Source organism: Dunckerocampus dactyliophorus, chromosome 15 (genome assembly GCF_027744805.1).
Source record: "Dunckerocampus dactyliophorus isolate RoL2022-P2 chromosome 15, RoL_Ddac_1.1, whole genome shotgun sequence".
Taxonomy (NCBI): Eukaryota; Metazoa; Chordata; class Actinopteri; order Syngnathiformes; family Syngnathidae; genus Dunckerocampus; species Dunckerocampus dactyliophorus.
This window is the reverse complement of record NC_072833.1, coordinates 863,572-891,482: the sequence shown is the minus strand read 5'-3', so window position 1 is coordinate 891,482 and position 27,911 is coordinate 863,572. Positions and strand designations below refer to the sequence as shown.

Below are 27,911 nucleotides of genomic sequence, written 5' to 3'. Positions count from 1 at the left end.
TTACATTCAATTACATTTTAATACATTTTCTAAAAATGAGGAGGAGATGGTGGATTTAAATGTAAGTCAAAAGTCAGCCTCAGAAAGCTTTTTTAAAAACAAACAAAAAAAGATGCCTTATCTAATGTAATATTAAAAAATGGGAAAACAGAAATAATGTTAATTAAATGTATGTTTATTGGATAAGTTTTTTTTAAGTGTGTGTCTTATTTTGTATTTTTTTATTTCGTTTATTCGTTTATTATATTATACAAAATAATAAATGGCATTTAATTAGTTTAAAAAAAAAATTCAGTTTCACAAATGACTGTTGAGGTTGTTTCAAAGATGAAAAATAAAAACATACACCAATGCCGGTGTCGAAAATTGTTGCTTTAATCACGTATAACAAGCATAACATTACATTAGAAATAAATTCATGAATGAATACATAAAATGACACGTGATATACTGTATATATATTACTTTAATATGACAGCACTGTGAATATTGATTTTTTACTTCAGTGAGTGGTATATTTTATTCAATTTTAATTCTTATAATTGTAATTTTTTTTTTATTTTCAGATCAGATATGGAAACACCAATACATGGCATTTTAAAAATAGAACATCAAAGTCAAAAATGTTGCCGAACTCACATCCAAACAATTAAGCAAATAACAATCAGGAAAATAACATTTACCAAATAAGCATTAGTGTTCCAAAAAAAGAGTTAATGACATTTTATTTCTGTCAAATGACACAAGTGAGGGATGTACTGCTATGAAAACAAAAGGCAACACACGTGTAAAGCTATATTAAGATTGTTAAGTGGGAGCAAAGGTGCAGCTTCAGGCGCCTTTTTGCGCACAGCCCACATTAATTGGTGCGCTTTGGTCACCTTTTACGCGGATGGTTTCCACACATTTCCCATCGCTTTGTCGCCACATTTAAAGTGGATTTGTGTGTAAAACACCCCTGAAAACCATCCGGGGTGTGTTATACATATGTTTTCGCATTTGGTGGATATCTAGGAGCACCTTAAAGTGCACCAAATTGAGCCTGAGCGACATTTACGCACAGATTAAGTGGGGCTTTCTTAAGCACACAAGAGCACATTAGTGTCATTTGGCCCACACACTCCAGCCATTAAAACACAATAAATCAATGACAGCATGGAGCTGAGTGTAATAAACACAATCGGTGGGTTTATCTATATCGTGCTGCGTTGGTCGTCAAGGAGACCCAAACTGGCTGAGCTCCATGGCTGCACACATTGTGTTTTACTGTCTACTCGGCGGTGGTTAATGTATAATTTGGAGCATATGGCATCTTAAAATCATCTCCTGCCCTCATTGGCCGCCTCGCGCAGCCCACTAATGATATTCAATTAGTCATCAAACAGACCCAAAGGCTGCGCCGTGCGTCTGTGTTGTCTGAAGCCACATGGACTAATATTTGCTCGTCAAATATTCCCCCTTGGGACGTTTACTGCACATTTTATCTGTTTAGCTGGGCTGCCCGAGCAACATCTGTGTGGGTGATTTTGGCCCCCCATGAGTCTTTTCTGGAGGCCGTCCTCCCTGCTCCTTCTTTCTGTTTGAGAGACAATGTAATAAAGGCACTCTGGGATGGCTTTACGATTCATCAAAAGCACTTTACCATATGGCCCTCGCATTTGCACGTGTGTGCTTTATCAAAGAGAGAGTCTCCATGCTGCCAGGGTGCCCCGGAGACCCGCCGCCCCTGAAAGTTGCAATAAATATGCACCCTATATACCATTTGGTCGTGCATCTCTTTGAAAAACTTCTCCAAGGTACCTGAACGCACCATTAAAACCTCTCTCATACTGCTTCCATTCCCACGCACCTCGTCCATCACTCACTGTCATGACTAAATACAGCAGGTTCTCGTGGTGCTGCAAGTCATTGGATTTAAATCCAATTAAATGCAAAATGCGCCAGTTTTAGCTTTTTGTGTGCACACGATTCCTTATTTAGTTGTAATGGAGTACGGAGTGGGGGAGGGGGGGGACGAACATTCTGTCTTGTTTGAAAGCCATAATCTAATATAAAGTCTCCCTCTTGAAGCCAATATTGACATTGCAAGTGGCAGCTCCCACGCCACCGCGCTTATAAATGACCTCAGAAGGACGGCGCGCTCGCCACAAGTCACCTGAAGCCTTCACCTGCGAGGTGTGCTCTCTTTTTACTGCACTCGTCTGCTTTGCGGCCGACGACGAAATGTGTGAGACACATTTTGAGCAGACAAATCAAGGTCAGTTTGCCTATTTGATTACTGTTACTTTAGTGTCAGGAAGCTTGTCCAAGATCCTCCATATGGGAGGAGCATGCTGCTGTTTTTGAGGATCTTCTGCACGCACAAAAAACACTGGTCAAAGATCCTGTAAGCCAGAGGAGCAAATGTGCTGCTGTTTTTAAGGATTGACGACCAAAACACTTAAGTCAGAGATCCACTGTATTGTATGACAGGAGTGTGCTGCTGTTTTTAAGGACCTACTGCAAAAGTGTGACTCAAAGATCTTGTATATGACAGGAGTGCGCTGCTCTTTTATAGGATATATTTGCAAAAATGTAAATCAAAGATCCTCTACAGTCAAAAATGCAAGTTAAAAATCTTCCAGATGTTTTTTTTTTTTAGAACCTACCACAAAAACACTAGTCAAAGATCCTCAATATGAAAGCAGCATTGTGCTGTTTTTAAGAACCTACCGCAAAGACTATATGACAGGAGCTCTCTGCTGTTTTTGAGGACTTACCACAAAAACCCTAGTTAAAGATCCTCTATATGACTGGAGCATTGTGCTGTTTTTAAGCACCTACTGCAAAGACCTCAATCAGAAATTCTTGATATGACAGGAGCGCTCTGCTCTTTTTGAGGAATTACCACAAAATCGCTAGTCCAAGATTCAGTATATGAAAGGAGCACTGTGCTGTTTTTGAAAAGGTGGTGGCAGTGTGAACCAGCTTGGTGGGATGTTCCTCAACGGGAGACCTCTTCCAGACTCCAAGAGGAGGAGAATGGTGGAGCTGGCCTCAGAGGGGGTCCGGCCCAGCCAGATCTCCAGGATCCTGCGGGTACTTTGCAGTAAACATGTTTCAGTGGAAGACGCTTGTTGTAAACGTACATTCCTCGCGTGTCCTTCCAGGTGTCCACAGGCTGCGTCAGTAAGATCCTGAGCCGCTATAGACTGACTGGACTCCTGCAACCAAAAACCATCGGAGGGAGCAGACCACGACTACTCACCCCTGCCGTCATCGCCGCCATCACTCAGCACAAAACGGACAATCCGTCCATTTTTGCTTGGGAGATTAGGAAAAGTCTCCTTTCCACGAGGAGCTGCAAGGCTTCCAAAGTGCCCAGCGTAAGTCACAAGGATGCACTTGTCTCCTTTGCTGAAGGAGCCGTCTTAATGTGCGTCCTGTGTCCTGAAGGTGTCTTCCATAAACCGCATTTTAAGACAGATCCCTCTGGAGCAAGAACCACCATGGCGGGACATCAACGCACCCTGCAGGAGTCAAGACAGTAAGGCTCTGCTGTTGGTGCAAATGCAAAGATCCTCTATGTGACAGGAGCACTGCCCTACTGCAAAACACTAGGCATAGATCCTCTATGCGAGAGGACTACTCTGATGTTTTTGTGGATCTAATCTGAAAAGTTTATTCAAAGATTCTCTATATTACAGGTGGTCTCAGGTGGTTGTTTTGAGGTCATTTTTTAAAGAGTTTTAGCTTTTCATGACAGGAATTCGCTGCTGTTTTTGAGGACCAAAAGCAAAAACGCGAGTCAAAGATCCTCTGTGTGAGGACTACTGCTGTTTTTGAAGACCTACTGTAAAAATATTTAGCAAGGATCCTCTATACGACTAGACTACTCTGCTGTTTTTGAGGACCTAATCTCAAAATGTTATTCAAAGACGATCAATATGAAAGTATTACAGCAAAAACGCCACTCAAAGATCCTGTATGTGATAGGAGTGCTTGGCTGTTTTTGAGGACCTACTGCTAGTCAAAGATTCTCTATATGACAGGAGTTCTCTGCTGTTTTTGAGGACCTAAAGCAAAAACGCTAGTCAAAGATCCTCTGTATGAGTCGACTACTGCTGTTTTTGGGGACATACTGCTAGTCAAAGATCTTCTATACGACAGGGGCGCTCATCATGAGGTGTACCTAATATTGTGACTGCATTAGGATTCTCCAGCACCTCCATGGAGACAAAAGGCGTCCCTCAGAGATTTAGGACCAGCTTCACTGAGGAGCAGATGAACATCTTGGAGAAAGGTGACTTGGAATGAAAATTAAAAAACTAAACTAAACAAAATCATGTTAATATTTATTCCGTCATGGATCAGAGTTCTCCCAGAGTCAGTACGTGGACACGTACACCCGGGACAAGCTGTCCAACCAGACCCATCTTCCAGAGGACACCATCAAAGTAGACCAAGCCTTCCATGAGATGATCCCATCTTTTCTTTCTCCTGTGTAACTTCCTGTTTGTGTCTTCACAAGGTGTGGTTCTCCAACCGGCGGGCCAAGTGGAGGAGGGAAGTCCAACAGAGCAGTGAGTACTTACAGTGGAGTATTCCCTGACTAACTGTTAGGAATACTACGTAACACGTATTTTCTCCTTCACAGCTTCACACAGTGTCCCAACTCAGCAGGTACGTTCAGCTTCATCACACGCATGACGTTGATGATGTTGACACTCGCTGTGTTGGTCCTTGGCAGGGCACTGGACCGTCCCGTGTGGGCTGTGATCCTGCCCGGGTGTCCTGCAGCACGTCCCACATCATGTCCCTCAAAGGCTGCAGAGGTTTGTCCCGTGCATGACGGACACTGGTATCGTAAAAACTGCTTCAAAACTACAAAAAAACTGCATCCTCACCTCAAAGATCCTCTATGTGACCGCAGTGCTCTGCTGTTTTTTAGGACCAACTGCAAAAATGCTAGTTAGGAATTCTCTACTACTACTTAAAAATAGTCAAAAAGTCTTCATATGACTGGAGTATTCTGCTGTTTTTACGGCTCTACTTCAAAAAATCTCTATATGACTGCACTGCTATTTTTGAGGACCACCTGCACAAAGGCTAGTCAAAGACTGTCTATGTGACAGGTGCTTTGCTGTTTTTGCGGAGCGACTGCAAAAATGCAAGTCAAAGATCTTTCTTTGGAATACTGTCTCCAGGTTTGGGAGGATGTGAGTGTGGACCCCTCCACCCCACCCAGCCTCTGGTCCACCATCACGCCAAACACACCAGCAGGATGTGCGCTCCTTGGGGTGCAGAGACAAGAAGAAGACAGGACTTGTCTCCCGTGTGCCCCACCTGGAAGAAAAAGACATGCTGTGGGACAGCAGCCAGCCAGTGGAGCACAGCAGTGACCCATGATGGCCAGCAGAGGGCGCCAAAGGACACTTTACTGCATTGATTCCTTCACTGTGGCTTCACTTGGCAAAGAATTAAAGCATACATAAAAGCAATTGTGCGCTTTTGGCTTCATCAAGGCAGGTTTTTCATTTTTAAAACAAAAACAACGGTGCATTTAATACGAGTCTGCATAAATCATAAATCCACGGCTCATTGAGGCGCTATGGATCTCTTTTTATAGTGTTTGGAAGTTCATGTCAAGCAGAGCAGAACAAAGTCTGCTGGGAAACATACAGCTTCCCCCCCAAAAAATCTAAACACGACCTTCTATATCTGGTCTGCACGCCATCACTTTTTTATGACTGGACTAGGACACAAGCATTGTCCATAATAGGTCACTGGAGGGAAGACGAGGCAAACGAGTGGCCACTACAACGTACCCATGGAGGTAAACGACACGTCACATGGGAGTTTACTGCCTAGCTCGATCTAAATTGGACTGGTTTTAGTGTCCTTAGTAAACTGGTTCAAACCCATTGACCTCTGATCTCACAATTGGGGTGTGTCCACAGGCACAAAAAACAAGATAGGTCACATGACTGTATCCCACTGCAAAGATAAATGATAAATGATGCTAAGGCCAGGTCACATGACTGTATCCCACTGCGCTGGTGTGAGTTGTTTATTAAAGTCAGAATAATACAGCGTCTACATTTCACTGGAAAAATAAGGACAAAAACTATATATATATATATATAAAATAGCCAAAAAAATAGCAGCTTTGATAGGTTTGACATAATAAAAAAATATATTCACTCGTTATTTACAAAAATTACACCATTTTACACAGGGCTATTTACAATTAAATAATTAACACAAAATAAAAGCACAGCTGGCTTCTTGACAATTTCCAATAAAAACAAATTGGATTCAGTCAGATGGAATTGTATTTACTGGGTTATTTTTGTATATTTGGAAATAGGAGACAAGAACATTTAACCTCTAAGCCTGCCTATGACTTTTAAAATGACCAGTGACCTGTGCTTTTATATCTTATGGCTAATATAGTCATAAATCAAGTCATGTCAAGTCATAAATGAAAACACTAGCAATGTGCTGGTCAAGGAAGACTTTGACATGGTGGCTTATTTTCAGTCTTCATGTTTATTCCTATTGTGCAAGGTGCTGCTTATCATTGATAACTGGTGTGAGGAGTGATCGCATCAACTATATACGCTCACAGTTGTCCAAAGATCCCCTATGAGACAACGCTGCCGTTTTTACGGACGTGCTGATGGTCAAAGATCCTCTATATGACGGGAGTGGTCTGCTGTTTTTGAGGACCAACTGTAAGACTGTTAGTCCAAGATCCTCCACATGACAAGAGCGCTCTGCTGTTTTTAAGGACCGACTGCTAGTCAAAGATCCTCTGTGTGACAGGAGAGCTCTGCTGGTTTTAAGGACTGATTGCAATGACAAAGATCAAAGATCCTCTAGTGTCAACATGCTCTGCTGTTTTCAAGCACCTAACGCTTGTCAAAGATCCTGTATACCACAGAATGCATGAATGTTCAATGAGTGGATTTCAATGAAAAAGCAGCTTGAATATTTGCATTGCTACTGAGTCTGAGAACAGCGCCTCTGCTGGTTGCAGGCAGGTAGTGCACGCCATTATTGTCACAAATGTTTAGACGCTAATAGGCCACGTTTTTTGATTTGCATATTGATCAGTGGTGGCAAGGCTGCTCCTCTCAACGGATGTGAGAAGGAAATAAATACCACGAGCGCCCTTTCTGACATCCATCCTAAGAAAGGAGAAGGAAGAAGCCTCCAGATCTATAAGACCCATAAAGTGGTGACCACCTTCAATAAAGTACGCAGGTCAGGACGGACCAAGCATGAAGACAAACGTCCTGGTGACCACACGCAGCCCACCAGGGGCTTCCTCGGCACGGACCTTCACTCTCTCGTGCCGCAAACATCAGCACAAGAACCACTCAAAGCAGCTCGCAAAGGCACAGGAAGGAAGAGGGTGGGGGGCACACTCTGGGATCCTTGTAGTCGTGGTACTCGTTGAGTGCCTCGGATATTCAAGTATATTCCAGGAGACAATACTTCACGGCTTCATGAGTCTTCATTAGTAAAGCGCTTTCCCTGAGGCGTCAGTTCGTGTCGGGGCCGGGGTACAACTTGAACACCTTGTAAATCCACTCCGAGTAGTAGGCCACGTTGACGAAGAGCGCCGGCCGCGACGAGGCGCACTTGGTCCGCTGTATGCTCACGCCCACGATGACTTTACGCTCGTGTTCCTGGCAAACCAGTGGGCCGCCGTAGTCTTTCTGCAAAAAACCCCAAAACAGATCTATTCTATATTGGTCATCCTGTATACGTGTATTCATCATGGGGCTGGAGCCTACCCCAGCTTCATTATACACCACCACTTCAACACTTTACTTTTGTGCCCATTTCCAGCTGTCCTTGTATTGTCTTGTTGTATTATGGCTTTGTATGTCTATTGACAAAGGGGTGCTTATCATTAGCAACTGGAGCGAGGAGCAATTGCATTATTCATGTGCGCAGACGCAATTGACGCTGATATAACTGAGCGTACTTTGGGTAGTGACGCTGGAATATTTCCAGTCTTCCTATTTATTGCTATCGTTGTCATTAATAACTTGTAGGAGGAGCAATCGCATCAATTAAAGGAGATGTCTGCATTACATGTGCACATGTGCTCATGCATGAGCTAGCGTACTTGGGTTGTGAAACTGGATTATTTCCAGTTTTTCTGTTTACTTTTATTGGTGTCATTAATAACTGGTGGGAGGAGCAATCGCATCAGTTAAATAAGATGTGTACATTGTGTGTGCAAATGCATGAGCGAGGGTGCCTTGGGCTTTGACAATGGATTATTTCCAGTCTTTCTACTTACTGCTACACCTGTCATTCATAACTGATGAGAGGAGCAATCGCATCAATTAAATAACGTGTGCGTGTGGCATGTGCACATGTGCTCGTACATGAGCGAGCCTACTTGGGTTCGACAGTGGATTATTTCCAGTCTTTCTATTTATTGCTGTCGTTGTCATGAATAACTGGTGGGAGGAGCGATTGCATTCATTATATAAGATACACATTTTTATATTAAACACAGTGTAAATTGCACATTTCATTTGGAATTTCAAATTTAGAGCGTTATTTAAAGGTTTGTTGTGATTGTGCTCCAGGAAATCTGCCTAGCAACAAGCAGGAAGAGAATGCAACCAATACTGTGCATGCGCTTGTTTGATTTCTTTTTCCTTTTTTAAATTAATTTAATTATAATTTGGTAATAAATAATAACAATTAATACAGGAATAATGACAATTCATGATTTAATGTATTAATGAATGAATACTACTACTACTAATAAAACCATGTTTGGCCAACCGATACAGAGCAACTGTTAGGCCTTACGTCACAAACGCCTTCTCCTCTCCTTCCTCCAGCGCATATCCTGCTATGTCCGGCGTCCCCCTTGATTCGCGAGCACATGTCCCCGTCCACCATCGGCATGGTAACCCGGTTCAGCACCTCGTCACGTCCCGTGTCTGCGCACAAAAACATAAACAAGTGTGGCTGCAGTGAAGCTTTTCTTTGGTTTGAATCAAAATGGACTGGAAAACAAAACAGTGTGCAGTACTTTTGGTTTCCCCCCATCCGTACATGGTGCAGTTTGTGCCCTCAGCGATGTGACATTCTTTTACGGGAAGATGAATGGTGGACGCGCCCTCGGACACGGGGGCTGGGCTGTAAGGACAGCAAGACGTGAGCCGTCGTGGTCAATAAGTACGGCTGCATGTTGATGCTACAACCTGAAGAAGATTTATGGGAAAAAGGTGCGCACTCACTCTGACAGCTTCAGCATGACCAAGTTGGATCCCTCCGGCCCGCAGATGAGGCGGGAAATGCCCAGCCTGGGATGGCGAGAGGACTCGTTGAGGTGGTGCAGACCCACCTGGACGCTGTAGTCCTTCAGGTCTGGAACGCTAATGAAGGACAGTCACATGACTTCTTTCCACAAGAGTACACTGGATCCTTTGAACTTGAATCCAAAATGACGGAGCAATGGACGACACACAAGGGATGTGGTGCGTTACCATGCCTGGGAGTGACTGAGCCATCATTTGAATTGGAGACAACCTTTTGCATCAGTCCCAGCCAGAACGCTTGTTAAAGGAGAGTCGGGTCAACTGAGTTCTTGTTATTATTAAGTGAAAGACAGCACATGATGCCCAAAATGGACATCATGTGTTTCCTCGCCACACTGTACGTTTACATTTCACGTGGCGTAGTTACTCTGTTGAGTAGAAGGTGACATTACCTGTACTGTGCAGGTGAGCAAATCAAGCGCTTCTTTTTTCTCCTGCCTGTAACGTTAATTTCCTCTGAGCTCGTCTTGTAAACAAACATCCACTGTCCAAGGAATACATTTTGTGTGCTGGGTGTACCAAATGCTCCACAACGAAGGGAAAAAAACCTCCTGAAGTGCCAACAACGCCGCGGCATTTGAAAAGTGCAAAAGGTTTGCCAGATATTTCCATGGCGTGTGCCCGACCACGGTGCACCTTTGCTGGTCAAATTCTCATTTGTTTGAGTCCTTCTTACCCCCAGGTGTGCACAAACTACACTTGAATCTAAATAAAAAGTAGACGTTAAAAAGCCTGGAGCTATGGAGAAGCGGAACGTTATCGGTACGGGTGTGAAAGGAGCGATATGGTGCATCTCTGGTATCGATGTATGAGGTGCCTGGAGGGTAAAGTCCATTAACCAGGCTGCGTTTCCAGTGTAAATACAGTAAATAGAGGACCCGCGTCAAAGCCTCACCAGGACGTGAAGCACTGTTGGTCCGTCAACACCCAGCTTTCCCGGATCAAAGACCCTCCGCATAAATGAATCTTTCTGGAGCAAAGCAAACAACATCATCAGATGTCTTTTCAAGCAGCAACAAGAAGTAAAAAAGGAGGACGGATCCCTGTGAGGGTATCTTACTCTCGCTGGATGCTCACGACCCAGCTGCCATCTGTTCCTCGTACTCGGTGTCCCCCGACGATGCGGGTGTTAATGTGGACGAAGCACGAAATCCTGGTGGGGGTCGGAGACGCACCCGGAGGGCCCAGTGTGGCTGCACGGAAGAAGGAATGCGTCAGCATTAAAGCGCCACTAATTGCATGTGAAAGGCACACAGACACTCACCGTTGACATGCGGAGTCGCTGTAGCAGCATCACCTGATGGATGGAAAACAAAAACAGCGTCACACACAACAAATAACAGGTGCTTTAAATGAGCTCAATAACAGCACAAACTTTGGAGGAAAGCTCTTCAGTGCAGACAAAGACAATCCAGCTCCATAAGTGTGTGTGTGATCAAAAAACAGCAATTGGAACACTCTGTTCCCATAAGCCGCTTGGCGACACGTATAAATAACAGTTATGACACGCTGGCTCCAGTCTTAGTAGAGGCTAAACGCCTTTGGAAAGTGACGCAACGACAGACGTGCCAGGAGTTAAGGAGGATTGACAATAGGGAACATGAACAATGCATTTAACACCACACGTACTTGGGAGTCCACGTGACCTGCAGACTGGCCTGGAAGGACACCAGCAATGCTGTCTACAAGAAGGACAGGAGCAGGCTTAGGTCCCTCAGTGTGTGCTGCAATCTGCTGGAGATCTTCTACCAGCCTGGGGCAGCCAGTGCCCTGTACTTTGCTGTGGTGTGTTGGGGGAGCAGCACCAGCAAAAAGGACATAGACCGGATGGACGAACTGATCCGGAAAGCCAAGTTATCGGCACTCAGTTGGGGGCTTTTGGACGACATTGGACAAACTGCTCTCCATCATGGACAACCCCACCAGAACAGAGGGCCAGCGGGATACATTCTCCTACAGACTCATCCAGTTCCGTTCCCACAGTGAACGCTACAGGACTTTATTCATTCCACACGCCACCCAGCCCTACAATACCTCACCTGTCTGTAAAAGATAACACACGACATTATTGCGTTGTCCTGTCTGCCCCCCCTTGTATAAAGTCAGTACTTGCATTTTACACACAAATCTTGTTTATCTTGTATACTGTTTATTTTATTATATTTTATTCATATTGCACTGCATTTTATTTAAGAGTGTTCTTCAAATATTTCCAAAAGACAGACAATATCTAAGAAAATATGTTCATATGTTCAAATATGTTCAATAATATTTGTGCTATAAATTGTTAATATACAAGTTACATTTTTTTTATAAAAACAATTTTGTAAAAACATGCTTATGTTTTAAAATATTAATACATATTTTATAAAAATAAAGAGCATGTTGTAAAATATCAATACATATTTATTTTTTACAAAATACAAATCAAATATGAATTAATATTTTATCAAAGGAAAGGCATGATGTCAAATATGAATACATAAATTCATAAATGCCTTTTTAAACAAAACAGAATCCTGAGGCTCTGAGCTAATCCTGCACGTGTGAACTGGAACAAATAAATACGTTCTTCTCGGCAGCTCGGTAAAAAAAGAATCAAACGCTAATGTGCTAACTTAGCATACCGGCGGAACCTCACTCTATTCACTTTTTTATTTCCCTATGCTCAACTTTGGTTACTTCCCGGTTTACTTCCCCTTTTTTCAACCGCAGCCAAACTTGTCGGGCGCGAATTAAGTGCATCCTCGATCCAATTTCTGATCAAAGGAACAAAGTTGATTGATCGTACCCCTTCAGGCACGAAGCTGTTTCTATTCTACGCCACACATGACTGAGCTTCCAAGTAGGATTTTTAGGTTTCTGTTCCTTTTCCAGGCATGACGGGATTATTGTCCTAAACCCAGGCACTTCATAAGTCCTGATAGTGCATGATAGGCAGCACATCTAGAAGCCAACAACACTGACAAGCAGCAGTGGCGCTCGCTGCATTGTTCACATTCTTGGCAGCGCGCGGGACGTAGAGTATACTTGGCAGGTGGACTGTAAACATCAGGAAGATGGTCAAGCTGCACATCAGGTCTGCAGAGGACTTCAGCTTCCGCTTTTGGACTTCATGTGAAAAGACGTAGCTTGTTAAACTTTAAGGGTGACGCTACACTGCCTGCCATCCGTCCACTGCGGCTACCCGGCTAATTCTTTTCTATACATTCTTCACATTCTGACTTGTGTTTTTGGAGGAAAATGGACCAAAGTGCAGATCAAGTCCAGATCAAACACTTGGCCAAACACCAAAAGTTGGATTTTCCCTAAAATGTAAAGCCACTCCTTGCAAAGACGGCTGGAAAGTTCACAGGAAATTCATCCATCCATCCATCCATGCATCCATCCATCCATCCGTCCAGCCAGCCAGCCAGCCAGTTCTATGGCGCTTGTACTCATTAGGGTCACGGGTGAGCTGGAGCCTATCCCAGCTGACTTTGGACCGTCACCAGTAAATCACAGGACACATTCACACTTCTGGACAAGTTAGAGCAGGGGTGTCCATAGGGTGGCCCGGGGGCCACTTGCAGCCTGTGGCTGTTTTTTTTTTCCTGGCCAGCAGCACATTCTAAAAATGTAACTTAACAAGAAAACTACAAAAAAACAGCAAAAATGGAAAAATCAGCTGTCATTTTTCAGAGAAAAAAGTTGTGATCTAACAATTAATTTTACAAGAACAACGTTGTGGTAGCATTAGGAGAAATCATTTCAATCATTTTAATAACGTCAAAATATTAAACAAAGATATTATATTTCTAAAAGCTGTAATATTATGAACATTAAAAACAAGTATTATGAACAAACAAAACAACAAATAAAGTTATAATGTTACGAGAATAAAGACCAAATATTACGGCAATACATTCATAGTTACCAGAAGGAAATTTACAAGACGGAAGTTGAAATAGTTGGCTGTTTTTTTATTGGCATGCGGCCCCTTCTATAAATATCATTTCACAAGAATACTAAAAAAAAGATGAAGAAGAAGAAAAAAAAGCAGCAGTAATTTTAGCGTAGTGTTTTCTTTATTGGTCTGCGGCACATTCTTAAAGTATTATTAACAAGAAAACAAAAAAAAAGAAAAATCAGCAGTAATTTTATGCAAGTCAAAACATATTAAAAAAAGAACAAGAAGAAGTTGTGATTTTACGAGAATAAAGTTGTGGTATTATGAGGAAAAATAACGTCATTTTAGCAGCATGAAGATGAAATATTAAAGAAAAAAGGCAGTGTTTTATCTTAATATTATGAGAAACAAATACAACTAAAGAAAGTTGTCATTTGGAAAATTTGAAAATTCCAACTTTTGACTTTCGTAAAATTACTGCTGATTTTTCCTTTTTTTTTTTTGTTTTCTTGTTAAATTATATTTTAAGAACCAATAAAAAAATGCATAAAGTCATAATATTTTGGGAATAAAGCCATACCGTTACGAAAAAAGAAAATTCATGAAGGTCATTGATGAATGAAGAAGAAAGCTAAAATATTTGGAAAATGAAAAAAGAGAGAAACAGCTGAGATGAAATATATAAAACTTCTCAGCATATGTGCACGTGTTGCTTTACAAAAGATCAAAGCGGCAAAGATGCATCCTTTCATTTTTCACCATGAGTGAGTCTCCAGGAGCCAAGCATGCATGTTTTTGGAATGTGTGAGGAGGCCGCAGCACCTGGAAGAACCCACGCCAGCACGGTGGATCACTCAGTCATCCATTCCTCACATGACTCGCATCACTGAACGAACAAGACGCCACTCACAGAGCTTCAGTTTGCAGTAGTCCCAAGACAGGCGCGTGTTTGGGTTGGTGTAACACCAGGGGCCGTGTTTGTCCCGGTCCGGGTTGCGGCAGTAGTTCCTCTCCAGCCCTACATGGGATAGTGTAGAGTGAGAATCCCCGCTGTAAAACACACAAATATAGATTCTCATGTTCCGTTTTGTTATTTGGCAAACAGTGTATATCACAACACATCCGGGGCCCTGTACCGTAAACACACGCACTTCCACTGCTCACATTTGTACTCGTCGTGCAACCGTAGAAGGAAAGGCAGCGTTTAGTGAGGGGTGCTCATGGGAGTTAAAAAGTATGCACTCCCTAGCGTTCGGCGCAGACCACCAGGAGCCGCATCCTCCACGGAGTCCTCATTGGTACGAGCGACGTCTTCTTGGATATTCCTGAAAAACCATTACAGGACAGGACCTCCGCGGACACACACATGGAAGCTTAGCGCCGAGCGTCGGGGCGGGCGATTTGTCAAGAGGTGAAGATCATTTCACTTCCCAGGAGAATGTTAAACAAGCTGGAGCTCTCAGTGGTTTTCTTCCCGGACGACCCTTCACCTTTAAGCAGGGGGGTAGACTGGCTGGCTGTGCGAGGACGCGAGGGAGAGCTGATTGGCTTTGATCCGCTTGCCTCAGAAAGCACTTCCTGGGGGTCAGGGTTGGGCTCTGGAACATGTCCATCTACCCATGCCACTTTGGCTTTTAAGATTGCTGGAAATGAAGTCCATCCAAACTTTTCGGAGCGAGTGCTACATGCTGACAAATGGAAGGATGCAACTTTGCCACTTTGGTATTTTGAACACATTAGTTATATATGACTGCATTACGGTGTTCCCTCGTTTATCACGGGGTTCCCAGAATAGCCTACAATAAATGAAATCCGTGAAGTAGCCAACTGTATTTGTTTCCAATGATTGTCTATGTTGTAAGGCTGTAAAAGCCCCCACCACACACTTCTCACATTTCTCTTGTTTAAACACTCAAAAGAGTTCAAACCTTTGTTTGAATTTTAATGAGCAACCTACGAGGTTGGACACAAGAAATGATGAGGTGACTCACGTGTATTTCACTCCTCCGACCATGCCCCGTCCCAGTGCAGCTTGACTTTTCGTCGACAATGTGGGTTTTGTCGGGGAGAAAACGTGCAAGCGTACAGAGTTCAGAGCCTCTGCGAGCTGTTTGCGAGCCATAAGACAACAGGAAACACGGCAGTTCGGCACGAAGGAGGTTGGTTGACGGTGGTCTACTCAGCTTTGTGATATCGGTGAAAAAGCATATTATGAGGATCAACTTCAGTATTTGCTCTTTTTTCCCATTTGGGCTGTTTTTATCCCAACTTTCTTCTCAAATAATCTTCCTCATTTTAGCGCTTTTTTCGGTTAACATCCAAAATTTATGCACAAATGTTTTGCCTTAGCGTTCGGTTTGTTTACGCCGCCATCTTGGATGACTTGATTTTTGGGTGTCTGGAACGGATGAACTGGATTTACATGATTTTCTATGGGAAAATTTGCGTTGGTTAGAGTCTGTTTTGGTACAAGTCGGACCTTCCGGAACAGATGAATGATGTTAACTAAGGCACCACTGTATTATCAATCAAAGACATACCTGTAAATGTACAAATGGACTCCGACATGAACGCACGTATGGCTCTTCTCAACGAGCAGCGGGTGCTAACCAAGGACACGACAGCAGTGGGTTTGAATCGCCAACTCTCCGGTTTCTGGACGCCCTGCTCTCGATATAGTTCCATATAAATTCATACATGAAAACATCAGCAATACATTTACACCTTTTTTGAAGGACGTACTCTATGGCAGGAGTGCTCTGATTTTTGGAATCTCCTGCAAAAACACTCATCACGCCCAAGTTTTTGAAAGAACTTGTGGGTCGGTCTGATGTCATTCATGGGCCGTATATGACCTGCGGGCCGCCAGTTGAATAACCCTGACATGGAAGAATAATAACTGGGGCTTGGTTTTGACCCCTGAGGAACGCCTGATTTCCTTCTTGCTGTTTGTTTTCACTGCTTAGCTCCATTCATATGAAAGGGTTTCACATGGAAAAAAGGGGGGGCTCCAGTTGTCAACAAACTCTCATCAGTTAGCAGCAAAGAATGTTAGCCTCTCTAGGAAACGTTCCCAGCACAGAGAGGAAAAAAACGGCACATACATCTTCGTTGCTCTCTCTCTCCCTGAGTCGGATATTTTTTCCCCAAAAAGAGCTTTCGTAAGCCGCAAAGCGAGGCTGCGCTTTGTGCAGGCTGCCATTGATCATTCCGACAATTTCAAAGCTCTGTCATCACTTTTTCGGCTTTGGTCAGAGATGAGAGACGCAGCGCAGCGTGATTTCCAGCGGCGTGAAGACAACAGCAGCTGCGGCAAAGACAACAGTTTTCTGTCTCCTGCAGCGACTCGCTGCTCGCTGCAGCCCAACCAAATAAAGCTGGTGTGGAGTAAAAGGAGTGATTACCTGTTGATGTGATGTGACCAGTTGGCGCAGGGAATCCCCGAGCGAGTGATGGCTAAAGCGCCCCGGTACGTCTCGCCGTTGTCCTGGTAGCACTCTGAAGCGGAACAGGAGACGTGTTATTGGAGACCGTGCGTCTTCCCCGGAGGCCGCTTCAGCTTAATTGCAATCAGTGCGTGAGCTAATATTTAAAAGTCAAGTGAGGCAATAAAACATTGAAATGGGATCAGTAGAGAACATGTGTGGTCTAAAAGACAAACATAGGAAGTGACAGCGCACCCCGAATGGAATTCATGAGGCTCATGAGGGCGAACATCAAGTCTTAAGAAGTTAATGCAGCCATGATATTGCTCCACATCTCCACGGGGAACTGTGATACCTTGCACAGCTAATTGATAAATACTGTTTTTATCGTCTTTTAGGCTTTTGGTGGGCTGTGTGGTATAAAAACCTAAAACAGTGACATGACTGGACTGCTTTCAGGACACATTTATTCAAGAGTCACGGAAATGCTGTCTACTGGGGTTCAATGTGTCCATAAGCAGGGGTGTCCAACCCTTTTCCACATGAAAATGAAAGGATGCATGGGCGGTTTTCATATTTTCTATACAATATGCAAAGAAGTTATATATATTTCAAGAAAAAGCTGCATTTCCTTTGTCATACAGGTGAAAAGCCATGTTATTAATACCAACTTCACTCTCTGCTCTCCTTCAGGATTTTCAGGCAGAATTCATGCTTCCATTTATCACAGCAAGTCTTCCAGGTCCTGAAGGCCATCACACTACCACCACCGTGTTTTACTGTTGCTATGATGTTCTTTTTCTGAAATGCGGAGTTACTTACGCCAGATGTAATGGGACACCCAAAGGTCTTGGGGATCATCAAGATGTTTTCTGCAAAATTGAGACGAGCCTTCATGTTCTTTTTGTTCAGCAGTGGTTTTGTTCCTGGAACTCTGCCATGCAGGCCGTTGTTGCCCAGTGTCTTTCTTATGGTGGAGTCATGAACACTGACCTTAACCTTCAGTGAGGCCTGCACTTCTTTAGATGTTGTTGTGGGGTCTTTTATGACCTCTTGGATGAGTCGTCACTGCGCTCTTGGGGTCATTTTGGTTGGCCAGCCACTCCTGGGAAGCTTCACCATTGTTCCATGTTTTGACCATTTGTGGATAATGGCTCTCACTGTGGTTGGCTGGAGTCCCAAAGCTTTATAAATGGCTTTTCCACATTGATAGATCTCAATTCATCTCAGTTATGTTTTAACGGGGGGGCAATCACTTTTTCACACGGGGCCATGTAGCTTTGGATGTTTTTCTCCCTTAATGATAAAAACTTTGATTTAAAAACTGTGTTCAGTTTGTTCAATTTGTTTGATGATGTGAAACGTTTACATGTGACAAACATGCAAACAAATAAAAAATCAGGAAGGGGGCCAACACTTTTTCACACCACTGCAGGTGTGTTTCACAGATGACGAAGGAAGTCGGAAAATATTCACTTTTGAGAGGCTGAAATTAGAGCATATTTACATTTTTCAATGAAAAAAGGATGAAACGAAGGTCAGAATAGTTGTCGATTGATTGGATCATCAATGACTACGTGAACGCACGTATTGCTCGTCACAAGAGCAGCAGGTGCCGCTGTGGGCCCCTCCCCCATCTAAAAGCACCCAGAGGCAGCTTGGTCTTTGTTTGAAAAATCGACCAACTCGACAGAAGAAAGTTCATTTGTGGTCCGAAACATATTTGTTTTGCTTTCCATGTTTTTTACGCACTAGATTGCAACCGTGTGGGAAAGACTGCACAAACGACTACTTTGGCTGCGTGTGTTGTTCATTAGCACCGCTTGACTCCTCACACTTCCCGTGTACATTCTTGGGCCTCTCCCTGGCCAATGGGAGAGGACAGCGATGAATTATGGGCATTTGCTGACTAAGAACTTTTCGCAGAGTTCTGTAATTTCCCAATTTTTGGAGCCTTTACCAGTTTTCTGCGCGTCCTTGGCGTCACACCTGGGGATGTGCGTGCAGTTGGCCTTCCTCTGGTTGGGGTCCTTGGTGAAGCACCACGGGAACTCCGCGCCGTCCGGATTGCGGCAGAAGTTCTCCCTGAGGTCCCTGAAGGCACACGCTACAATGACGCAAGCTCATTTTGGAACCTCTTTCTTTTCCAGCACGCGCGGCGGCTCCCAGGACTCACTTGCATTTGAAGTGGCGGGGAATGAACGAGTGCCGATGGGGGAACTGCGAGTCCCAGCGCTGACACGTCACCCCCTCGGGAGTGACGTTCATCGTGCCGCGGTAGTCTTTCCCCTTCCCCCGGACGCAGGGCGCCGTCACGTTCACATCTGGCTCCTCGCCGCCGGAGGAGTCGGACTCTTGCAGGAAGGGAGAGAAAAACAAGTGAGCTTGTGGAAGTTTGTAGAGGAGATGCCAAGGAGGGAGGTATTAATCCTGAGAAGAATGTGTCATGTTTAACCTCCAGACAGATGATCAAAAACAGTAGCACAGCCCCCTCCTTCAGCCTTCCTTGCTGTTTACTCATAACACTGACATTCTTTCACACCGCACCACTTTAAAGTTGATCAGATTGTTTCTTTGGGCCTTGACAGATGAGATGGCAGAGGATGGAGGAGGTTTTTCCTGCAAGGCATGCCAGGTTTTATCATCTCTATGAGGATACACACACATCTGGACAAACCTCCACCCAGCCTGTAAATCATAACCTTCACTGTCAAGTCAACGCATGCCGACAGAAACAATGAAGGATGCTCTCTCAAATATGCATGCATTCCCAGGACTTTTTTTTTTCTTTTCCATTTCTGCACGCCTTTGTGTTGCAAAATGTTCCCACGAGTCGACTTTGGCTCGCTTTCAGACCAAATGCGATACCAGTTAAAAATTCTAAACTGTGTTTGCATTCACAGACCCAGCGGATAGGAAAGAACTATGTCAAAAATCATGTAGAAACCTCTGGTTTTGCCGTCATTTCCTCCTTTTTCTTAATACAATACTTTAAGATAATCCATGAAGCCAAAGAAAAGATCCTAATTTGCTGTCACTAGGACTCATGCAGTACCGGCTGAAGGATGAAGCGCAATGTCAAAAACAAAAACAAAAAAGGAGAAAAAACATCTTGGATAAGAAATCTACGTCAACATTTGCCGCTAGTGATGTGTCGGTCACGAAGGAATCGGCTCTTTGAAATGAACGACCGGAGCCGGGTGGCATGGCTGGGAGCCAATTGGGAGCCCATTCGTTTTTTCCTTTTTCGTCTGTTAAAGGCGAACGTCATTAATCAAGATGTGTGGGGGCGTCTCTGTGTCCACACTGAGCAGGGGGAGGGGCGAGGTTAAACACACGCTGTGGTGCTCTTTAGCCGATTCGTTCGGGAAAAATTTGAGCTATTTTGACTTGATTTGTTGATTGAGATTGGTCTTTGTTTTTGTTTTTTTATTTCTAATCTGATATTATAATATATTTTTGTAGCTGCTCATTGAGGTTTAAATAAAGCTATTTAAATAATAAACATTTGATATTTTGTAGTTTTTACATTAGTAATTAATTTTACACAACACAAATAATTCGGTAATAAAATTAATTTAAGACAACAAAAAATCTGAAGAGCCACTTGGCAGCCGAAAGAGTCGTCTCTTTTCAGTGAACCGAGCCAAAAGAACCGCCTCTCTTTCCATCACCATTTACCACTTTCATCCTCAATCCATTGCATAGATTCTGCTAGCTAGATAACTTGCTAAGTGGCTAACTCACTAAGTCATAAATTAGCTAGCCAAATAGCAAAAAAACACAAATCAAAAGTGGTTACATGAGATTTCTGGTGACCTCATAGTATGCTAAGTAGTAAATGAGGTCACTAACAAGCAAACTAGCTTACTACCGACAAAAAAAGCCACGTGTGAGATGTGTGAGTCATAACCCAGTCAAAACGCACTCGGACTTACAGGTACTCGTCTCTGTTAACTCGTTGTCTTACTCAGCGCTGCTCCCGCTAGCCAATTTAAAAAAGTAAACCAGGTCATATGTCATTACGTATTATCATATTATCCACGTGGAAAAAGCAACAAATCTGGTCCTTGCCTCAAATCAGTTCTCATTTACCCTTCCTACCTGAGCTACAGGTGCTCGAAGAAGACTCGAGTTTCACTGACTCACGCCTACTTGACAAAGAGTCCGCTTTCACTGACTGATGCATACTAGATAAAGAGGTGGGTTACGGGAACTCGACAAAGACTTGAGTTTCACTGACTCACAGGTGCTATATGAAGAGTCGCGTTGACTTGAGTTTCACTGATTCATGAGTGCTCATGGAACACTCGAAGTTCACTGATTCACAATTAATCAACAAAGAATCGTGTGTCACTGATTCATGGGTAACCGATGAAGAGTTTCAGTTCGAGTTTCAGTGACACACAGGTGCTTGATGAAGAGTCGAGTTTCACTGACTCCATGGCACTTGTCGAACACTCTTGTTCCTCTGACTCGCAGTTTAACGAGGTTCACTGATTCACAATTAATCGACAAGGATTCGTGTGTCACTGATTCATGGGTAATCAATGAAGACTCAAGTTTCACTTATTCAAAGATTCTCGACAAAGACTCGAGGGTCACTGACTCACTGGTACTCGTCAAACACTCAAGTTTCACTAACTCACGGGTACTCAACAAACAGTTGACTTTAAGACTTTAACTGACTCGCGGGTACTCACTGAAGACTAGCGTTTCAGTGACTCACTGATGCTTGATGAAGAGTCGAGTTTCACTGACTCACTGGCACTCGTCGAACACTCGAGTTTCACTAACTCACGGGTATTCGACAAAGGCCTGCCTTTCACTGACTCACGGGTGCTCGACAAAGACTCGGGTCTCACTGACTCACGGGTGCCTGCCAAGCATTGACAGCTCGGCTGAGCCTGTGTGAGTTTCTGTGCTCCGTCAGGAGGAACATGAATGCAGAGTACCCAATTCACCTCAGTGAGTGACTCCTAAGAACTTAGGAGTCAGTAAAAGGAATGGAGTTTTACGTCACTACTATACAAGCCCCTCGTGGCCTCATAGCTCGTACATTAGCTTAGCAACACGTAAAGTAGCGAGCTGCGTGGTTTTAGGCTCCAGCAGCCTGATAGTCGTTTACAGAACGGATCCCATCACACCAGGTCAGAACCAAATCAACAAATGTGGAAAATAAATCTTGGATCTTCACAAAAATGTACTTGCTTACTAACTTACAAAAAACAGACAGACAAAGCCGTCTTGACATGTGTCGTCCCAAAAAAACAATTCTGTCTGTGTGAAGTCCACAAAGGGAGGCAAATAAAAATCCCACGGGGCCCTGCAGGGGCATAAACAATTACTGGACTGACATCAACCACCAAGGAACCACCAAAGGAGCATCGGTCCAGTCTGTCGCCACCAATCCTCAAGCCTTAAAACCTCAGTCCGCCCATCAGCATTAGCACTCTGTGATCTGCTAATGTCTTCCTAACGTCCACAAAGACTGCTTACCACATGCTGTGATGTTGCAGTACTCCCAGGGAGTCTTGGGATCCATGGTGTAGCACCAGGGACGGAGGCGGTTATCCGGGTTCCGACAGTAGTTGTCCGTTAAGCCTTTGTCCCTGTACCTGGCAAGGAGAACATACGACAGGGTTAAAACTGTTACGTGCGTCTGCTTTGACCTTTATTTGTCTACATACTTTTTGGGCTGAAAGTAGTGTTTATGTGGCCTGGATGAGTCCCATCTCTGGCACTCCTTCCCGCTCTCGGTATGGTCTACTTTTCCTCGGTAATCCTCGCCGTTGCATGTCATGCAAACATCTGTCGACGCAATTCAACCTTTGTTAAGCTTCCCCGCAGAAATAGCAAACGGGAACGGCAGGAAAACAAATCAGGAGCCTTACCCTCGAAACAATGTGCTATGCCGCACTCCTCGGCCCTTACGTTGGGATCAGTGGTGTAGCACCAGGGACCACCGGGGTCGTTGTTGGGATTCCGACAGAAGTTCTCCCTCAGGTCTTGCGTCGGGTACCTATCGGGATAAAACCTACAAGGAGAGAGACCGTTGAGGGCGCTAAGTTGATCAAACAAATTTCAGGGAGCGGGTCGGTTCGCATTGCTAGCAAGGAAAATAAATTCACAATCCATTTGCATGGCCAAGGTTACATTTCAAAAAGGGCAAGCGTCACAAGAGTATGCAAACTAAGTCATGGATACGCCTCTATCCCCCTTTGGCATGATTGCCTGGAAGAGGGACACCTTGTCACCGCTACCTCATGTGTGACAGGAACAGAAACTACCATCAGCACACAACAAGGTGATGGATCACCCACATCTTGAATTTATTCCCTCATCATGTCAGCACCAGGAACCAGCAGAATTTTACATATTACAAGTATAGGGTGTGGAAATTGGTCTTCTGGCAGGACATCCTCAAACCTTAATCCGGGTTTACTCCCACCCGAAGAGCGGAGAAACATATTTGAGCCTAGATTGCCAACGAAACAAGCGCTGACCTAAAATAGCAGCCTTTCAGCAGGTTGTCCAATCACTCGACCCTTTAAAAACGACTCTTCCCTTAGCGCCCCCCTTCCTTTTCAAACCCCGGGGCTTACATAAGGCTTCTCCACTAATGCACAACATGATTCAACCCAGAACAAGCTTGAAAAGTGACTAAACTACCACCAAAAAAACCCCAACATCTGCTTTGTGTTAATCTACTAGAGTATATAATAAATTGCGTTACAAGGTAGTACATGGTCCCCCGCACAAAACAAGTTGCATGTGGCGGGAGTCCATAAAAAAGCCCCCCGCATTAAGAGCGCGTTAGCCATAATGATGCTGCGCTAACAGATGTTAGCCAGTTAGTCATTCAATTTATCTTGGTGCCAAAGTCCATACTGCCGCTCCGCGTACTTGCATACTTGACTCACTTCAAGCGCACTGGCACAGCGGAGGGACACATGTCTGCGAAAGCGACTATGGGAAAATATTTACAACTCGCCGTGGAGTTGACTTTACAAAGTTGGAGCTCTCGGGTTGTAAAAAAGTGACAGACGAGAATGACATTCAAGATATAAAAGGCTCTAGGTAGCGGCTAGTAAACGGCTAGCAATGGCGGGTGGGGGGGTTCTGCTGAAAACGAGGTCCTTTTTCTTAAAATAAGAAATGTACAAAAAATTGAGTAACTCTACAATTAAAGTCGAGTATTTTAGATGTGGAACGTGCTAGCTAAGGCATTTCATGGTAACGCAACGATGCTATTGCTTGCTAGCAAACTACCAACCACTGTATCATAATTAACAGGAAAAGAACATAATTTATGAAGAGTAAATGTAGAAAATAAATAAAATAAGTAAAAGACGGCCACGGAACACGAAAGTCAAGTATCTGTACTGTTTTGGTTGCGACGTGTGCCAGCCAACAGTTGCTAGGCATTTCATAGATAGCTACGAAAAGTTGCTAGTGCTAGCTACATTGAAACATCATTGTCAAATACAAGCTATCACGGCTAGTGTGTCAGGTCGGTTGATGATAGCTAAATTAATCATTTTAGAGACAAACTGTGGTTTTGTTTCAGAGCTCTCTCCAGCCAGCTGGTGACCATGTGAACTTACCCTCAACACGCACTGGAACGCTCCATTCTTCATGTACTGCCCTGCTGGGCGTCAACACACATTTCCTTTCCGACCACACGGTCGGCTTCCCAGACAGAGACAACAGGTAGGAAGGACATTCCTGGAGGGCAACGTGGTGAAAAATCACCCCCGCTTGCCGTTTGTCCGCTCGAGCGTGAACATAATAGTTAACGCAAAGTCAAATGGAGCTCCAAATCCCACCGAATCACAGTGACGACTTCAGACGTCACCATCTGTGCTTGAGAAACCTGCTAGCCTCGTCTTTCCATTTCCGTATCGCCGTCAGGCTTCATTTTTAGCAATATGAGCATATTTTTGAGGGAATATCTTGCAACGTTCTACGTTTAAGGCCCGGATGATGTTTAGAAAAATGTGCTGAGGCCGTTTAAAGACCAAGTCGTCCGGCCTTCGCTCCTTCATAGTTAACTCAGTCAACATTTTGTAGCAGGAAGATGCTTTGACAAGGTGTGATTTCATTTAAAATAGGTTGAATGACTGTGAGAGGCGTATCAAACACAGGCATTTTTAAGGCTTTCTACGGGTGCGTTCTTTGAGGGTTTTGGCTATTCATAGTGATTATATTCCAACATTAGAGCCAGCAAAGCCTTCTCTGCTGGCCTGCACACTATCGGAAGCACTGACCGACATTTACAACTTAATTCTAGTATTCTAGTACAGTCATCCTGGTTCCAGACCCGACCGCGATAAATGAATTTCTGTGATATAGGATTCAGTATTAATAAAATGAATATTTTCGTCGTTAGCACAGGGCATAGAACACCTGTTTATGACTTCCTAATTGCGGTTTTAAACATCATTAGAGCCCCGTGGACATGAAATAACACCCCTATAGTCAGCTTTACACTCCTATTATTCATTGTTTACATCACATTGCGCAACTCTTATGCCACTCTTATAATTGAGATGGCCACTAGCTTGCAAGCTAGTGAGCCAACCAGTTAGCCTCAAATTGTATTTATTGTAAATTTAAGAAGCTAAAACTTACCACTTCCACACGGAATGGGAGGAACGCTTGTTTTCCACTCTATGATGCGGGACGTGGCGTGGCTGGCTTCATGCATTGTTAAGGTAATGTCATGTAAGCTAACGTGTCAATGACTACGTTCACATGCAGTCACTAGTCAGGTTGAGGTCAATATTCCGGTTTCTCAAACACTGGGAATAACCCGTTTACATGCGTGACGTGAAAAAAAACAACAACAAAAACGCAGCACGGAAAACGTGCACGTGATATCCGCTTCTTCTTCCTGTATCCAAAAAGCACAACACCACCGGCACGGCGGATAAGGAACGCCTTTGTTTGAGGTTGGTGCTGGTACTGACCCACCACCAGTACTTGAAACTGTTCTCTCGGACTTCCTTCATGAACGGAAGGCGACAACCTGAAGAAACAGGAAACGGAGGCGGAGCTGTGGCATCCACATCCATGCTATCATCACCCCAGCCCCCCCGACACAAACCCTGCTCGGCGTGACTGCTGGCCCACGTTCCGATAGCTTTGGCTAATGTGGTACTTTGTGCCGTCACTAAAAGACGTCATGTTCCCGTCTTCCACCACACTCACCAGGTGGCTTGTTTCCCCCTCCCTCCAAGAGTGGGGGTTTGCGTGTCGTCATGGTTACAAGTACTTCCTGCCAAAGACACAAGATTCCTTTCGAAGAGAACATGAGCAGAACACAAGTTAATGTTCCTTTTGATCGGGATAGCCCGGGAGGCGTATACATGCCTGATCTGGGGGCTAGAAAAGGAGCATCCAGGGGCAACGTGGGGGTTTTCAAGGGTTATTGGTGTCTACATGGCCTGATACTGCGGTCATGATGGGCTATGGACCGCATGCAAACCTACTCAGTGTTTGGTGTCATTACTGCAATACTCCACATCACACCACACGTCACTCATCATAGACCACAGTCTAGCGCCAAACGCCCATCTTTTATTCATTCATTCATCTCTGAAAAACGTGATATTGCGAGGGACCTGTATCCTAGCAGGGATCCTAGCCCAGGGCCTTCGGAAGGAGGAGTGCTGGCCCAGCCACCTCAACACTATTAGCAACAGGGCTGTTTCTTTAGCCAGTCAGACTTCCGTCATGACGCTGGCCCGTGGTACTGGGGGCCGGGGTTCAGGACCGGGTCTGGATGCATGATGATATTATTACCATCATTTTGTAAAACAATACAAAACAGGTGTGGCTGGTTAAGTCCCCGCTGAAGGCTCAGGTACCAAACGCTCCGCCACTACGTTCCAAGGCCTGCAACAAATGTCGAAAAACTGCACCCACTACTGGGATCTACTCTATTCGTCCTCAGGGCATTGAATGGATCGCAACGGGACCGTTCGGGTTGTTTCGCCTCGCATGCGAGCAGACTTCTTGCTGTCCTATCCGGTCTGACTGGTGTTTGCCCCACCCAGTCGGTGAGCAGTGAAGTGATGAAGCCACCTCAGATGACACGCCAAACGTCTTCGAAAACAACCCAAACGGTCCAGCAGCGATCGCTTCAATGCCAGAGAACATCCACAGGCATACTGGATTTGTTCCAAACGAAAAACGCACTTTTGGGAAAACCTCTCGTCTATACCATTGTGCCTTTTCCTCAAGCGACTTTCTTCCGCCCTCTGATGGGTGAAGTGGCCTTGGGGTCTTCGTGTAGACGCATGTGAAGTTCTTCCCAGGACTTTTGGGTGTAAGAGGAGCAGAAGAGAGGGAGCACTTACGTGTGTTCATTGATGTTGTTATCAGACCAAGCTTGACAAGTGATGTTTGACTTGGTCCAAGACCTCCTCCCTCTGTAGCCGTCCTTGGGCCCCATGACGCACTCCCTTATGTAATCTGAGACACAGAGAAAACCACCATCGTCTTCATTCTTCGGCCAATTAAACACTCATTTGCACTCTCCTCGTCATATGTTGCCCATATATGGTCATTAGGGGCTTGTGTGTGTTATTCCCAAAACAGGAAGTTGATTAAATGTCAGCAGGCACAAGATTCCAGCACGCTCTGACTGTAAACAAAGCTTTTGCAGGGTTGCTGATACGTGTTTACGCTCGCATGAAGAAGAGGCGGGGCCTTGTGGATGCTTTTGTTGTGTCAACATCTCCTCCGCACCTGCATCTCCTCCAAAGCACGTTGTGTTTACCTTTCTTCTCGTACAGCGTGAAGTTGGTGTTGGCCTGCTTCTGCACGCCGTGGTCGAATCGGTCGAAGGGAAGCAAGTGGCATTTCCTGTTGTGCTTGTGGAAGTTGAAGGCCCTGCACACAGGAAGACGTTCAGCAGACGATCTGAGCCGGATAAAAGTCCACACACGGCCGCCAACGACTCACCTGCAGTTGAAGTGCTTCTTCACTTTTTTGCATTTGCGGGCGCAGTTTTCCTGCGAGCGACTGTTCCGCACCAAAGGCGGCTGTGGACAGTCCACGCAGACCAGGAGGTGGTTTTCAGACTTTTCGTAGCGCTGCAAGGACTGGCGGCTTTTTCTGCCCTCACCTGCAAGAGCGAGACATCACAAGCCGAACAACTGCAAGCTAGCATAGCAAATCACGTAAACATCGCCTTTCAATCAGCACATACTCAAAAAAGTCATTGAAATGAACGTTAAGTAGCTAGCTAGC

At 44.5% G+C, this 27,911-nt stretch overlaps 2 protein-coding genes across 2 annotated transcripts in view; one reads left to right on the top strand and one right to left on the bottom strand.

The window, feature by feature from the left end:
• Positions 1-368: 368 nt before the first annotated feature.
• hgfa (hepatocyte growth factor a) overlaps positions 369-27,911 on the bottom strand; it is a 31,564-nt gene continuing 4,021 nt past the window's right edge. The window contains exons 2-18 of the mRNA XM_054800419.1: positions 27,624-27,786; positions 27,439-27,551; positions 27,017-27,131; positions 22,547-22,689; positions 22,343-22,463; positions 22,152-22,270; positions 18,829-19,006; positions 18,613-18,746; positions 16,632-16,725; positions 14,138-14,277; positions 10,603-10,635; positions 10,399-10,531; positions 10,234-10,308; positions 9,258-9,395; positions 9,050-9,156; positions 8,824-8,957; positions 369-7,706 (exon numbers count right to left, since the gene is read on the bottom strand). Of these exons, the coding sequence (XP_054656394.1) occupies positions 7,530-7,706; positions 8,824-8,957; positions 9,050-9,156; positions 9,258-9,395; positions 10,234-10,308; positions 10,399-10,531; positions 10,603-10,635; positions 14,138-14,277; positions 16,632-16,725; positions 18,613-18,746; positions 18,829-19,006; positions 22,152-22,270; positions 22,343-22,463; positions 22,547-22,689; positions 27,017-27,131; positions 27,439-27,551; positions 27,624-27,786 (2,117 nt within the window). The 3' untranslated portion in view covers positions 369-7,529. The remainder of the gene's footprint in view (positions 7,707-8,823; positions 8,958-9,049; positions 9,157-9,257; positions 9,396-10,233; positions 10,309-10,398; positions 10,532-10,602; positions 10,636-14,137; positions 14,278-16,631; positions 16,726-18,612; positions 18,747-18,828; positions 19,007-22,151; positions 22,271-22,342; positions 22,464-22,546; positions 22,690-27,016; positions 27,132-27,438; positions 27,552-27,623; positions 27,787-27,911) is intronic.
• Positions 2,119-5,388, top strand: pax4 (paired box 4). Its single transcript, XM_054800570.1, has 10 exons — positions 2,119-2,257; positions 2,948-3,078; positions 3,150-3,365; positions 3,436-3,526; positions 4,193-4,282; positions 4,354-4,436; positions 4,511-4,562; positions 4,637-4,662; positions 4,730-4,814; positions 5,228-5,388. Exons 1-10 carry the CDS (start codon positions 2,119-2,121, stop codon positions 5,386-5,388), a joined length of 1,074 nt encoding a protein of 357 aa, XP_054656545.1.